This window comes from Callospermophilus lateralis, chromosome 18 (genome assembly GCF_048772815.1).
Source record: "Callospermophilus lateralis isolate mCalLat2 chromosome 18, mCalLat2.hap1, whole genome shotgun sequence".
Lineage (NCBI taxonomy): Eukaryota > Metazoa > Chordata > Mammalia > Rodentia > Sciuridae > Callospermophilus > Callospermophilus lateralis.
The window spans coordinates 60,998,496-61,013,983 of NC_135322.1; the positions used below are offsets into that span (position 1 = coordinate 60,998,496).

General features: G+C 44.2%; 1 protein-coding gene across 1 annotated transcript in view; it reads left to right on the top strand.

The window, feature by feature from the left end:
- The window catches only part of Plcg2 (phospholipase C gamma 2), a 122,114-nt gene extending 106,626 nt beyond the window's left edge, over nucleotides 1-15,488 (top strand). Inside the window, exons 31-33 of the mRNA XM_076837622.2 lie at nucleotides 2,139-2,227; nucleotides 13,947-14,131; nucleotides 14,915-15,488. Coding sequence (XP_076693737.1) covers nucleotides 2,139-2,227; nucleotides 13,947-14,131; nucleotides 14,915-14,957 — 317 coding nt within the window. The 3' untranslated portion in view covers nucleotides 14,958-15,488. The remainder of the gene's footprint in view (nucleotides 1-2,138; nucleotides 2,228-13,946; nucleotides 14,132-14,914) is intronic.

Below are 15,488 nucleotides of genomic sequence, written 5' to 3' on the forward strand. Positions count from 1 at the left end.
TAATCCTCATAGTAATCCTGCAAAAGGGATTTTGTCGTGTTTGCCTTTAAAATCTGAGCACTTTGTGAATTAACTAGTTTAAGTTTGCAAGACCAGAGCTAGGACTCCCCCTCCCCCTAATTCCTCCTGTGCTGCCCTCTTGAGTCCTCTTACTGCCACTGGGTGCTTAAAGCCCCAAACACTGACCTTTTTTAAAAAGATGTCATGATTTCTCTTTCCTCTGTGATATAGAATTTTTATTCTTTTTCATTATTTTTGGTGAAACTGAGGAACACCTTTCCTCATCCTTAACTCCAGTATATGAGAAGAGCTCCCAGTGCATCATGCTGACAGTGGGCACTGAGCAGGATTCGGGGATCTGGAGACAGCTAGTCTGGGGCAGAGCTCCTGCTGCTGGATTCAGAGGCACAGGTGGAGTATCTGAGTGGCCTTCTGCTCGGAACCATGCTATTGGAGTGCACGGGGTACCTGACCGCCTCCTGGAGCACCCAACAGCATGTCAGCACTAAAGTGACTTCTTCCCTGTCATCAGTAGACTGTAGCTCATGGTCAATGCAGAATCTTAGGCCCCCAAGTTAGAATCTGCCTTTGAACAAAATTCACAGGGACTCAACATCTGGAGCAATGACAGCTGCAAGGTAGGAATTCTGTGATCTGCTATCCAAGCAGAAAATCCACAAGCCAACATCACCCATAAGGTAAAAACCAGAACCTCTCTACAGAAGAATCCTATGAGACCAATGTCCTCAGAATCCTATAGGGCAGACTGACCTGAGAATTTTATACCCACTCCAACTGTCACTCAACTGGAAAATCAAAGTCGGCTTTTGAAAATGTACAACTAAGAACATAACCAAGACATCCACAGTGAGCACTGTATAATTTAAGTTTGTGCATTTCATTTTGTGTAAATTTTATATAAGAACAATACAAAGTAATACTGGGCTCTGGTTAATGAGATGCATTAAGGGTAAACAGTGAAAGGTTAGTGGTTGAATCTAGGTGCGGGGTATACAAATGTTTCTTGTATTTTAACTTTTCTGCATATTTAAAAACATTTATGATAAAATGTGGGAGAATTATGGTTATAAAATGGAATGCAAATACCACAAATGATGTCAAGGGGGGAGAAATGTTATCTTTACCCAAATTAGGGGAAGAGAAAGAAAGGTTGGATGGGTACCTCTGCCCTCTTCCTGAGTGGCGGAAAGTGAGAGTCAGTTGATATTGTTAAAAAGTTCTAAATTGATTAGAGCATATTTTGCATGGAGAAAGAGTGTGGGTTCCCTAGCTGGACATTGCTCATCCTGGAGCATCAGTGAATACAATGTAATTAAAAAGCTTTGAAGACAAATCAGGGCCACAGAGTGAATCCCTAAATTATGTTAAATGGAAACTGTAAGGTCCTATTCATTTGTGACTTAAAAGAAGCACAAACGGTGCATTGACCATCTTGGGAAAGAGTTAACAATGGTTTGTTCTAGGATGTGGAGCATCTGGGTGGGAACGAGCTCTATTTTACTGTGCACTCTTTCATACTAAATTAAAACAAGGAAACCAACCCTCCCGATGAGCTGACTTAGACATTACTTAATGGGGTGAGAGGAGATTCAGCTCCAACTCCTCCCAATCCTAAGTAAAAAGAAACATTAAAAGGACTGTCAAACACAGGTCCTAATGGTAAACAGGGAATGGCTGCTGGAGGAGGATAATCAATACTGCCACGAGCTACCAAGGGACAGGAAGATTGGAAATCTTTAAAGATAAAACACACCCCCCATCCCGTGCCTTGTAAAAGCCTATATGGAGGACAGGGACTGTGGATTCATTGCTCCTTGGAGTCTTTAAGGAATTGAACCATAGCTGCAGTCACTCTAAAGTCAACACAGCGTGTTCTATGGGCTTTAATGCCTTCTGAATGAATCCTTTTCATTTCTAGATGGCAGATACTTAACTTTGCTTCCTGTGTGGACCTGTCTGTCGAGACTTCTAGCCTCTATACCCAACCCTCAGTGGGTACTGCAGCCCCCGCATGGGGCACTGACCTCCCTGTTCTTGGGGCATATGATCTCTGGGTACCCCAAGAGGCCACGATCAGACATTAATTCCTGCCTTTGCATTTCCCCATCCTGTTGCAGGGTTTAGATCTGTTCCTCTGAAGAATGGGCACAGCGAGGACATCGAGCTGGCTTCCCTCCTGGTTTTCTGTGAGATGCGGCCCGTCCTGGTGAGTGGAGAAGCACCAGTGAGTCATGGGGGTGGAAGTGGCTCATGATCATTGTTGGCTGATGAACTTAAGCATTCTATTTCTCAGAGAATGCTGCACAATTCTGAGAGTAGGCAGTGTAGTTGGACAGGGCGATGGTCCTTGGAAGTTCCTCAGCTACCTTTCACCAAGAACCTGGCTCTTCTAGAGAAGCTCATGTTTTTGGGTGCTTTTTTTTGTTGGTCTTGGGTCATCCCTTCAAAGGATCTGAGAACATCCAACAAGGATCCTTCTTGGCCAGTCCTGGGGAAGGAGCTACATGGATTCCCAACTCCTTTTGCACCCCTCTACTACTGGAGGCGCCTTCCTTTTGGTCCCCTTGGTTTGCCAAAACTTTGGAGATTCTTGGGTCTCTCCTTTGAAGAACCAGTTTGGGTGGGCTTGGCAGAAAGGTCTTGGCCTCATTGAATGGCATTAAAGGATATGATAACCTAAGAACAGAACACCAAACTCTGGGTAGATGGGGCTTGGGTTCGATGGTAGAAGACCTGGAAGTGTGATTCTGGAGCTTCAGAGTCTTTATGGTGGCCTCTTCCATAGATGCAGACCCATGTATGGTAAATGGTTTTTATAATGCCTGATCTGTAGTCAGTGTGTGCCCCCAAGGTCTTCCTATCCATCACAAAACTCAAAGCTCTACCAAGGGCCAGGTGAGTTCTTTGATCCCTCAAGTTCTCTTTGGCTAAGCTAAAAAACACACATACACACACAAAAAAACTGGACCTGGACCTCAGTGGTTGAGATGGGCTGGTCCTGCCCCCAGACACTCCTCAACCTGTATTTTCTGGGTAGAGTCCATACCCTGTGGTGTTATTCTTTGGCTATAAGAACTAGCCAGTGATTTGGTAATTGCTGGTTTGACAACTTTCAGAATATAGCTGAAAGCCTTTAAATGGGGAAGGAGAAGGTGTTGGTGGGTGAGGGGTGCTTTTTAACGGCCATAGTGATAGCCCATGCAGTAAAAATTCATGAACTTGACTGAGAGGCGAGAACATCAGGCTGCTTTGCATAGCTGTTTCCCTGTGCTCAGTTTTTTTTTCTGCAACCTTAGTAGTTTTCCACTCCACAGCATTTCAGAAGCATCAAGATGAAAGAGGATACAGACAGGAGCAGAGACATAAAGGCCCAGTGCCTGGGGCCAGAGACCCTCGCCAGGGGCACGACTTTTTGTTAGTGTAGTCTCATGATGATGAAATTCTGTCTTAAGAGGATACGGGGATGTATAATAGAAACTCTCTTATCTTGAAACAGAATTTAAATGTTGAACTGTAATGTTTATATGGAAACTAGTTTTCACTTGAACGTTAAATTATGGGCCAAAAAAAAAAAAAAAAAAAAAATCAAATGCCATGATTCTTTCTGTAGTAGAAAGGCTTGGTCAGGAAAATTTATATAAAGACCCCCCCCCCTCCGTTACCAGGGCTAGTGAATTAGCCAACAGACCCTGTCTGGTTGAGAATTCCTAGTTCTTCAATTTCTCCTCTTTTGGAGTGAATCATGCATTTCTTAATTTATCATTGAGACTGGGGTATTTATTAAATCTATTGAAAGACTTAAGCCAGAATTCTTGTTTTGTATAAATGGTTTAAAGAAATTGCCACAAAACCCCAGCCTAGACTGTGGGGAGTATGTATTTTTATAATTAGAGGGAGAGCGGGGCACGGAAAGGGACGGGTCTGTTTGCGTCCTTCATTTCTTAGTCATATGTCTTCCTCTGTAGCACAATACAAAAACTCATGTTTACATGTACAGGAGCTGGTGGCACCCCCCCCCCCCCCGCCCCCAAACAACCCAACCCAAACTATATCCAGACAGGTCACTTGTTCCTTGGTGGCAAAGTCACCACTGCTTTGAAGTGAGATCAGAAGCACTTTCATACTGTCACCCAGTCTTCACAAACACTCAATGACATCAATGAGCATGAGCTCTGTGTTCTTCCACGACAGGCATTGGGTGCCATCTGGTTACAAACAAGGCCACCAAGCCTGTCTTTATGTGGTTCCCTTTCAAGTCTGAATTATTTGCTTAGGACCCATTAATTTAGCAGGATGGCGGAACTGGAGCCCTCAACTGAAGCCTTGAGCAGGTAAGTGAAGGCCTTTGGTCTGGTTAAGCTGCCCCGTCCAGGTCCTGGACTCATCCCTCTGTGCACACCACACCCATCTGTAGGTGCTTTGCAGAAAGGCCAAGTGATAGCGCTTGGTTGAGATGTGGCAGGACAGTGTGTGCTGAGACTGCTCTGCAAAGCCTGCGTAAACAAGCCAGAACCGTATCAAATAATTTAAGTGATTAGGTATCACCAGCAGCAGAGAAAATTAGTATATTTAAAAGAAACTCTTGTTTATCCAGATTTGCATTCCTTGATGAGGGAAGCTTAATGCGCGGCGGCTGCTGGGGCTTTGGGTGGGGTTCCCTGTGGAAGCTCTCAGATCTGCTCTCTGAACACGTTTTTGTGGAGGGATTGTCTGAGTGTGTGCAGATATCATCCAGCTGCTGGCTCTCGAGGTTTACTTAATCCTACATCTGTCACCTGGTTCTGTGCCACTCGCAGGTGCCACTTGGCATTTCCATCCACACTGGAATGAGGGCCTTTCTTGGAAGGCAAACTGGGCTGCACTTGGTAGGCCCAGGCTCTCTCCTTGATGGCCAGGGCCGAACATCGTTTTATTTATCATTATATCCTCTGGATGCCAGGGAGAGACTTGGGTAAACAACCTCTAGCAAGATTTGTCTGAGCAAGTGATTGATCCAGTGAGGGCGGAGATGGAGTTTACTCATAAAACATTTGCTGAGACAGAGTTTAAAGCCCTAGAAAACTGTCAATAAGCACTTTAAGCCCCTTCTGAGGAAGCCATTTACATGTCGCAATTACTTTATCAATTCTCAGTCCTTTACTTTGTTAGCTGTATATGTGGTTTATTCAGAGTATTTTTAGTACCATTTTATTACCTACTATATTTAATTTGAGAACTAGGGTAAAAAGGAGGAGGATGGGGAAAAAACCCCATCATCGGCCATTATATAACCACTATTAGCACCCTGCTGTCTTTCCTTTGCCTTGTAATTTTTTGCGTATAACATTTCTGCAGTTGGACTCACGCATGTGCCCTCTTCCCACTTCACAGATGACCTTAAGCACTTTCTGTTAGGATTTTCAAAGCCATTGATGCCCGTTTCATCAGCTGAAGATCCTAATTCACTTAGCCACTCTACCACCGATGGACAGTTCGGTTGTTGGCAGTTTATAAATAATAAAGGTCCTCGTGTACCATTTTTTAATTAAAAATTATTCCCTAAGGCTAGATATTTAGTAATGGCATAATAGATCAAAGAAAAAAGGGCCATTTTCTGTGATGCATGGTGGATTGTTCTCTGAAAGGAGTTTCTTTTAGGTTGATGTTTTATCTTCATTCTTGCCTTAATTGGAAGGGACCTCCACTCAACTGATCTAAACTGGTCAGATTCAGAAAAATAGGACTAGGCAGGGAAGCCTGAATGTCCATCCTTATCCTCACCGTGGGCCAGCCTGCAGTGCTGGGGGTGTGTTGAGGACAGGACACTCACTGCCCGGGGTTCCTCAGGTCTGGATCCTGTTGGAACATGGTTTGCTGGGTGCAAGTGCTGGAGAGGCTCAGTGCCAAGACCTATTGGTGGGGATTCCAGGCCACGAAGATGTGTGAATCCTTGGGGAGAAGGCCCAGCATGCTTCAGAGGACCAGGGGCTGTACTCTCGAGCTGAACTGGTCCTAGTTTTTGAGGTTGAAAAGATTTCTTTCTACCTGGGAGACACAGAGGAAGACCCTCCTGTGCTTTGCCAGCTGAAATTTACCAGTGCTGAAGCCACGATGCCTGTATGACTACTGAACACAGAGCCACCAGCCTGCAGGGAAAAGCAACGGCGCATGGGGACCAGGGGAGAAAGACCCACACATGGACATGGAGTAGCTGCTGGCAGTTGAAGCTGAGCCATAAAACGTAAGTCTGGCACCTTCCACAGACATCGAAGCTGAGTGCTGAAAAAGGCTTTCAGGCATTTGAAACACATTAGGAAACCCTGACTTTTTGAATTTAGAATTTATTATATAAGAGAAGATATGGACATTATTGAATGAAAAGATAAAGTAGAAGAACTATTTTCAAGCTAGACAGCATCCCGTGAGATGGAAACCATGGAGGAAACGAGAGGCTAGAAGCAAATCCCAAGACAGATTTGGTTGGCCGCTTGGACCCAGGTGGAATGAGTAGAGAACATATCCACAGCCCTGGGCTTATTTTAATAAAATATTTAAATTCCAAGAATAAATAAAAAAAAAACCTTAGACTTCCCAACACAATGGCTGTCTATAAGGAAAAGTCAAGTCAGACCTGTTATCAGCACTGAAAACCCAAGACAGAGGGATGCCCCTACCCACAGGAAGACAGGGGATGTGGTGACCCCACGTCAAGGCAGGAGGAAAGCATGTGTGTTACATAAGGAAGCTCCCAGGTGGCCCAGAGTAGACGGTATTTTATGCAGAAGAGGGACCTCTAGACAGGAAACGTCTAATTCTGCAGAATTCCATCTTACAGGATGGTGACAAGTCTCAAATGAGGATTCCTGAAACCGAACACGCTCTGATGCCAAATTCCATGATCAGAAGCTGCAGAGACTCCTCAGAAGAGCCCAGGGGCTGAGAGGGAAGATGGAGGTGTCCAGCTCCTGGGTTATCAGGCAGACGGAGCACCTGCAGAGGACAAGTGCCTTCTGCTATAAAGGGAACATGTAATTTTAATTCGGATTGTTGAAAAACTGAGGCGAGCCACTGTAAAAATTGAGAAGCAGTGGCGCAGCGAGGAGAAGAGGAGGAGATAAACAAACTGAACCAGGAGTAAAAATAAGGAAAAGGATCAAAGAAGGAATTAAAGCAAAGAGTAATCAAAATGACATGGAAAGCGCTTGTATTTAATTTGGTAAGTGGGCTGAATTCTCTTCCTGGAAGGGAGATCCAGCTGTGCAGTGTTTACAGAAGTAAACCCAGGAGCAACCTGATGGAAGAGCTACTGGGTAAACTGGGAAGGAAATGTCAATATGAAGAGCACTGGAGAGCTTAAGAGGAACGAGGGGTGAGGATAAAAAATGCTGGGTTTACAAAGAAACAGCATACAGCCAGAATACATAAAATCTACAAATACAACAGATAAAAGGCTTTCAGAATTTGGATGATATTGTAGTATTCCCCTCTCCCTCCAAAAAGGATCAAAGATTACAATAATTTGACTTCAGAGATGTACAGCTTTGTATCCTACCTGGGGATAATGTGTGCTTCTTTGTCTCAAACTGTATAAACTTGCTTATATACTTGATCAGAAAGAGAACCCTAATATAGTTTTTAAATTAATGATTTTATAAGTCATTTGACAGATAAAAAGATGCTGAAAATGCAAAATATTTGAAAACAAGAATTTCCTAAATAACCAATCTAAACAAATTACCCAGAATGCAATAACACATTTATGCCTGACTGTACAGGTGTACTGTTTTCCTGTACTTGGCAGATGGTGTGATGTTTATAATCTGAAGCTACATGGGGCCCTTTCCCAACAGCACATGCTGACTTTGTGTCACTGTCACATTTTGGTAATTCTCCAATTTCAGACATTTCCATCATTCTCCTATCTATTACAGTGATCTTTGATGCTACTGTTGTAATGGCTGGGGGCACCACAGCTGCATCCATTTAGCCAGCTTGATTGATGTTGTGAGTGTTCTGACTGCTGCTCTCCCACCTCCTACAGCCTCCGCATTCCCTGAGACACAGTGATAACCCTATGATGGCCTCCCTGGGTCCAGTCCCAGGTCACTCCCTTTAAATCAAAAGCCACGAATGGTTAAGTTCAGCAAGGAAGGCACAGGGAAAGCCGAGATGGGCCTGAAGCCAGGCCTCTCGTGCCAATAGACAAGTTGTGACACAAAAGAAAAGTTCTTGAAGGAAGTGAAAAGTGCCAAGAGACTGATAAGAAAGGTTCGGTGGCCTGGACAGAGGATAGCACTAGCCCCGGTGCTCCCTTAAGCCAGTGACAGGCCCAGCTCTCTGCAATTCCAGGAAAGTGGAGGGAGGTGAGGGAGCTGCAGGAAAGAAGTTGCCTCCTGGGGTTTAAGGGAAGAAGCTGTCTCCAAAGTAATTTTTCTGTTTTTGCTGTGCTGGGGATTGAACCCAGGGCTTCACCCATGTTGGGCAACAACTCTTTTACTGAGCTACACCCCCAGCAGCCATCTCCATTACCTGAAAGTGGGAAGTTCAGCAGTAGAGCTAGCTGAGATCACCCGACAGCAGCCTTTTGATACAGATGAAATAGGCTTCTACTGGAAGAAGATGGCATTTAGGAGTTCCACAGAGAAGTCAGTGCCTGGCTTCAAGAGACAGGTTGACTCTTGTTAGGGCTGATGCAGCTTGTGACTAAGTGGAAGCCTTGGCTCATTCACCACTCTGAAAATCCTAGGCTCTCAAGGATCCTGCTAAATGGACCCCGCCTTAGGTAAAGGGAACAACAAAGCCTGGATGATGGCACACATGTTTACAACATGGCTTGCTGGAAAGCTGAAGCCCACTGTTGAGACCTACTGCTCAGGAAAAAAAGGTTCATTTCAAAATATCACCACTCGTCAACAGTGAACTGGCCACCCCAGGGCTGGAGTGGGCATGTACGAAGACATCAATGTCGACTTCCTGCTGGTGGATGGGCATCCATTCTGCAGCCCGTGAATAGAGCAGTAATTTTGATGTTCGAGGCTTGTTATTTAAGAAATACATTTTTAAGTCTGTGGCTCCCTTGGATTATGACTCTTCAGGTGGATGTGGGTAAAGAAAACAGAAAACCTTTTGGAAAGGACTTGCCATTCTGGGCGATGTCAAGAACATTTGTGATCCATGGGGAGGAGAGGTCAAAGGATCGACATCAATAGGCATTTGGAAGAAGTTGATCCGAACCCTCATGAATGACTTAAAGGGGTTCAGAACTTTAGTGAAACTTTAGATATGAACAACAGAACTAAAAGTAGGGGGGGACTTTTATAAATGGGTGAGCAAAGAAAGTGGTTTCTTGACATGGAGTCTACTTCTAGTGAAGGTGCTGTGAATAAATCGTTTCTGAAAGAATCAATCAGTGTGGCAAACTTTGTTATTTTTTTCCCCAAGAAATTTCCCTAGCTACTCCAACCCTTTGCAGCCACCACGGTCATGGAAAAACCCTTAGAAAGATTATGACTTACTGAAGGCTCAGGTGACTGGTAGTGGTTTTTAGCAATGATGTATTTTTAAATTAAGATATGCAAGCTGATTTTTGGCCATTAGGCTATGGCACATTCAACAGACTGCAGGGTGGTGTGACTGTAACTTTAATATGCAAACTTCACATGACCTGCTCTGTTGTTGTGGTCTGGAATCAAACCCACAGTCTCTTAGATTTACCTGTATTTTGAAGGGAAAAATTCTTGCCTTAAAACCTCACAGGATAAATACTACATATGCATGCCCTAAATATTCATCTTAAGAATTTTTAAAACACCAGTAGGAAACAAAAATGAAAGCCAATTAAGTGAAACACAAAAGGAGAACAGAAAAAATTAATGATGGTTTATCAGACTATTTAAAACAGCTCTTTGCTTATTTTATATGGGAACAAAGTTAAGAGCAAAATCACACTGGAATGGGTATTGGAAAGGAGACCAAACCCCAAACCAGAGCAAATTGGCAGTTGTCTTAAAGTGTATCAGTGGGATAATTGTTCTGAGAAGCAGTAGCTAGGTTAGAGATAAAGTCCTACAGGAGTCCCTTGAAGGGTATTAAAATACCTATTGGGTAAAACAGATTTTAGATCTACATGGCTTTTTAACTGAATTCTGAACCCCAAGAATATAATTCCAGTTTGACTCCATAGAAGCCACCAGCAAATCAGAAATGCTGCAGTTATCTTGAGTTCCACAACTTTCAAATCAAAACCAGAGGTAGATGGGACTCCAGTGCTCCATCCACCTACCACGGCCACAGGTCATTGTCACTTGTGACTAAAATGCATTGGCAAACCCCAAACTTCACTTTCAGCTTCTTACAGAAGCACAATATATTAAATCTAAGTGGAATTTATTCCAGGAATTCAAGGATAGTTTACCGTTGGCACAGTTGGCAACAAATTGAGAAAAACAGCAAAAGCCACTAAATGCCACAACTGTATCTGGCCAAATAATTAGCATAGATTGTGGAAAGATAAAAGGGAGACTGACATATTTGTCTCGCATTTATTAAATCTAATCACTTCTCTATTCTGGAACTAACATGTGGAAATGTAGGGCAGCAGACAGGGACATATGGGAAATTCCATTCATGACATTGACAAAAACAGTTCCTCATTTAGCAGTAATTTAAATAAGAAATTTAAATAGGAAAGATTGCATTTATATAAGGTCAAGTATAAAATCTTACTGAAAGATAAAACCACCTCGGGACAAGTAGAAATGTATACCAGTCCTTCCAAAATGGATGTTTGGTTGGAACCAGTCATCAGTATAAGCTCACAATTATGTGTCTATTGAGAAAGGTGGGAGGTATCTGCAGAAATAAATGTGTGTTTTGTTAGTTAGATAAGTGTATATCCTTGCTCTGTCTGCTGAGGGAGCCCAGAACCACTGATGTCCTAGCAATGAGCACACCTACGCACCTAGATATTGCTTTCTAAATATAATCCCCCAATAAAAGAAATCAACACTCCTCGGACAAATGATTAGTTACAGGGCTGGGATAAAATGAACATGGAACATCAGTAAATAAGTGCTGAAAAAAGGATGCGGGCACTTCAAGTGGGCAGAGGAGCCAACCGGAAAGAGCTCCAGTTACCAAAGCTGGAACAACGTGAGCAAGCAAGTAATGATGGTCCTGGATTAGAACGCACAGGGTCAAATACCTACCTGTCCCCGAGTGAAAGAGAAAAGAGATCATCGAAGCCAGATGATCCACGTTAGTGCCACATGTGACTGCACGTCCATGCCCTTCCTGATGTGACCTTCTTACCAAGAACCTTAGACAAATCGTGAGGACACACCAGCCACCTGCATCATGGGACACTACACCACACCACCATAAAACATCAGAGAGCACCACGGAAGGAAACCCCAGACTAGGGGGACCAAGGCGACGCTGGCCGAGTACAGCATGGGAGCTCTGAATGGCAACAGGGCATTCAGTAAAGTCTGCGGCTCAGCAGTGACGCACTGCTTTATCAATTTATCAATCGTGACCTTCCTAACTGGCTGTGCAAGAGGTTGATGCTGCAGTATCTGAGAACTGTGCCACTGCTGCAGCCTTTCTGTACAATTTAAAATTTCAATATAAAACAAGAGAAGGCAGCATCAGTGGGGGGAATTTTCTTCATGTTTTTCCTCTTGCTAAAGAGGGAAAAAAAAGGAAATGCCCTAAGATCGCATCAAGGGCCAGATAGAACTTAGTACCAAAGTATTTCCTAACTAGGGACTTGGAAGGGCAAAGAACTGAAAAATATGTGAGAACAGACTCAAAAGAAAACTAGGAAATATTAAAAACTTCTATGGGGGAGAGGGGGATGGTTGGGAGGGGTGCAGGGTGGGCAACACTCTTGATGGGGTGGTCGTCTCCCCTCTCACGGTTCCCTTGGGGGATGTCCATGGTGACTTTTTTTATGGTTTTATTCATGCATCATAATTACACATAATAGTGGACGCAGCTGGCAGTGGGTCTCATTTTGACATTCATAATTGCATATAGCATAATTGGCTCCATTTCAATTCCCAGCACTTGCCCTTTCCTACCCCTTGCTCTACACTGTTGGTCTTCCTTTTGATTGTTGATTGTTTTAAATTGGTGCATTATAGTTATGTATAAAAGTGGGGAATTCTTTGTGATGTATTCCTATATACATGTAGCATAATTTGGTCAACTTCCTGCTCTAATCCTCTCCCTTCCTCTTCCCTCCTCCCTTCCCCTTGGTTCCCTGCCTCCACTCTGCTGATCTCCTTTCTGTTTTCATAAGATCCCCCCCCCCCCTTTCTTATTCCTTCTGCCGCTCTTGTTTCTGTGTATGACAGAAAACATTTGACCCTTGACTGAGTCTGGCTTGTTTTACTTAGTGCGATTTTCTCCAGTGCCATCCATTTACTAGCAAATGACATAATTTCATTCTTTGTGACTGAGTAGAATTCCATTGTGTGTATGTTCTGTGACTCTTTGGAGGTCATTAAAGTGGAAAGAGATTTGCAGAGACAGGTATCCTCAGAGTCTGTGCTTTTTGTAAAGACAAATGACAAAAGCAGCCCAGAATGTATATTGATCCACAATTTTGTAGCCCTGGAGTCTCTCATAAAGTAGTCCACTAGTAGGGGAGTAGTGGTCACTAGACTGACCTCTGGAGTAGCCAGCCTGCATACACTGGTCAGTGACCTTTCAAAAATCACAAGTGGCGAAGCATTCTTTTCCCCCCACCCCACAAGCAAATTGGCAGGAATATTCGGGAATTTGTGGGCTCCCTGGGTGGCAAGGTTCAGGGACGGGTCTTGTGCCAGTCATGGCTGCACCCTAGTGCTCACCCTGCAGCTCCGTTTGCCCCTCTCCTCGCCTCATTTCAACTTTCTCTACATTACGGCAAAGGGACTTGAATTGAGATCACTAGGAACTGGGTACATCCACCATTCTTTCAGCCAGTCCCAGGAGAATTTTATATTAAGAGCACCAGCAAAAATCCTGCGGATGCTTTTGATTGGCATGGCTGGGGCACTGCTGGGAGATGATGGTGAGGAATAACACTTCGGTGATGCCTAGAACTGAGCCACTTGCGTATCCCTGGGGTCGCAGTCTACGGTACCTTGGCTTTTTTTTTTCAGGGGTGGGGAGGGAGATAACAGCTCTGTTGAGATAAAACTCATTTATCACACACTCACCCATTTAAGGCACACTATGTTTTTAGCATATCCGAAGTTGTACAACCATCCCCACAACCAATTTTAGAACATTTTCATCACCCCAAAAAGAAACTTTGTGCTAATTGGCTGTTACCACTTACCCCTCCCCTGGTTACCATTAATATACTTTCTGCTGTATGGATTTACCTGTTCTGGAGATTTCACATAAATGGCATCTTACAATATGTCATCTTTTAGCATGATATTTTCCAGGTGAAACCTATTACTGTGCCTTTTTTTTTTAAGTTGTAGATGGACACAATACCTTTATTTTATTTATTTTTATTTTTATGTGTTGGTGCCAGGGATCGAACCCAGTGCCTCACGCATGCTAGGCAAGCACTCTACCACTGAGCCACAACCCCAGCCCCATTAAGGTCCTTATAAAATCTTAAATTACCTGCTTCCTGCCTATCCTCACATTGTGCTGCTCTTTCCTTAGTTGAGCTAGTAGCTGCTTGACCTTTGCTCTTAGATAAAAGCCGGGAGGTGATGCAGACCAAGGAAAAAGCCTCTTAGATTAAGACGTGGGATCCAGGGACTTTACAAAAGGGCTAGCTTCTGTAGAACACGTAATGACTAACTGTGAGCTTTATCTCTGATAGTCCCATTTGCAAACCTCTGCCTGGGCACATGCATTAGACCCATGTCCCATCTGTTGGTTTGGAAGATGTGGTTATTTCACAAACTCAAGGTGGTTCTCGCCCCTGCCCCCAGGAGAGTGAAGAGGAACTTTACTCCTCCTGTCGCCAGCTGCGGAGGCGGCAAGAAGAGCTGAACAACCAGCTCTTTCTGTACGACACGCACCAGAACCTGCGCAGTGCCAACCGTGATGCCCTCATCAAGGAGTTCAATGTCAATGAGAACCAGCTCCAACTGTACCAGGAGAAGTGCAACCGGAGGTAGGTTAGCAGATCCTGGGCGTCTGGGCAGTGACATCGGGTGTACAGGCCAGGCTTCTGGAGAGCCCCCCCGCATGGCTTCTCTAGGAATTCTTCGTTACCCTCGCTCTAATTCTCTTGCTCTGTAGATGAACTTACAGGAAGACCTCAAGCACCTGACACTTCCCTAGATAGAACTGTTTTTCAGGCATTTCAATAATAGTGGAAATAAATGATGATCATTAACTTTTAATTTTTTATGGTGCTGGGGACTGAATTCAGGGCCTTGTGCATGCTACTATGCTAAGGCAAGGGCCGTACCACTGAGCGACCTCTGCCACCCCAATAACTACAGACTCCAAAGGAGTCCTACTGACTTCCCAAGAATGGGCTAGTCCTGTGGTTCAAGATCAGGGCAGAATCCTCCCAGGGGAGGCTCTTGTTGTGCCCCAGGCACGTGACGGCAGAGAGTGAGCTAGACTTGACATGTGGCTTCCAGCGTGCCAGATAGTGACCGAGCAACTAAAAATGACTCCGACAACCTCAGCACTGTTCTGCACTCCTCACCGCAGAGGCTCACTGAACCATTTGGCCAGCCTACAGCACAGCTCTTACCCCATTTTACCAAGAAGGAGGTGGATCTGAGTTTCAGGGTCTTGCCAGGAGCCTGGGGCCCCCCTGACTCCCAGCCCTGAACCATCCAGCCAGGAATGACTACAAATGTATGGATGGAGAAATGACTTGGAGCTCAGCGCAGAGATTATATCAAAACTGCTAATGACAGCACAATCTCTTTTCTTTCAGGTTGAGAGAGAAGAGAGTCAGTAACAGCAAGTTTTACTCCTAGATGTGAGTGTACGTGTGGGGGTATCTGTGTGTGCATGTAGGAAAACGTGCTGTTTGGTTCCTGGGAAGAGGCTAATCTGTGACATTGTCCCGTCTCCAAGTCTGCCTTCAAGATGACGTTTCTGAAGAAGCCCTAGCTGGCATGAATTGGGGTGATTTCCTGCTAATTCTTCCTCACTAGGACAACTTTTTTTAACTTATATTCTCTATAGAGAATTGCCCAAATGTGCTCATTTTTGGTGTCTCATATTCCAAACCTCATTGAATAAAAGCAACAAAAAATCGTGGTCAGTTAAGCCTTCTATGCATGACCTACACCATGAATAGGATTTCTTTTCTGGTGGACCAGATTCTACTAATGACCCAGATAATTGACTTCCACAGAAGATGAAGATGTAAGGAACTAATTAATTAGATTCTGAAAAGAATTTTAACTAAAAAGCAGATGATTCCACAAATAAGGCCATTGGTTTCCACTGCCCTGTGAGTACCCAGCTCAGTGCACATTCCCTACCGTGGGCAACTGCCTGGC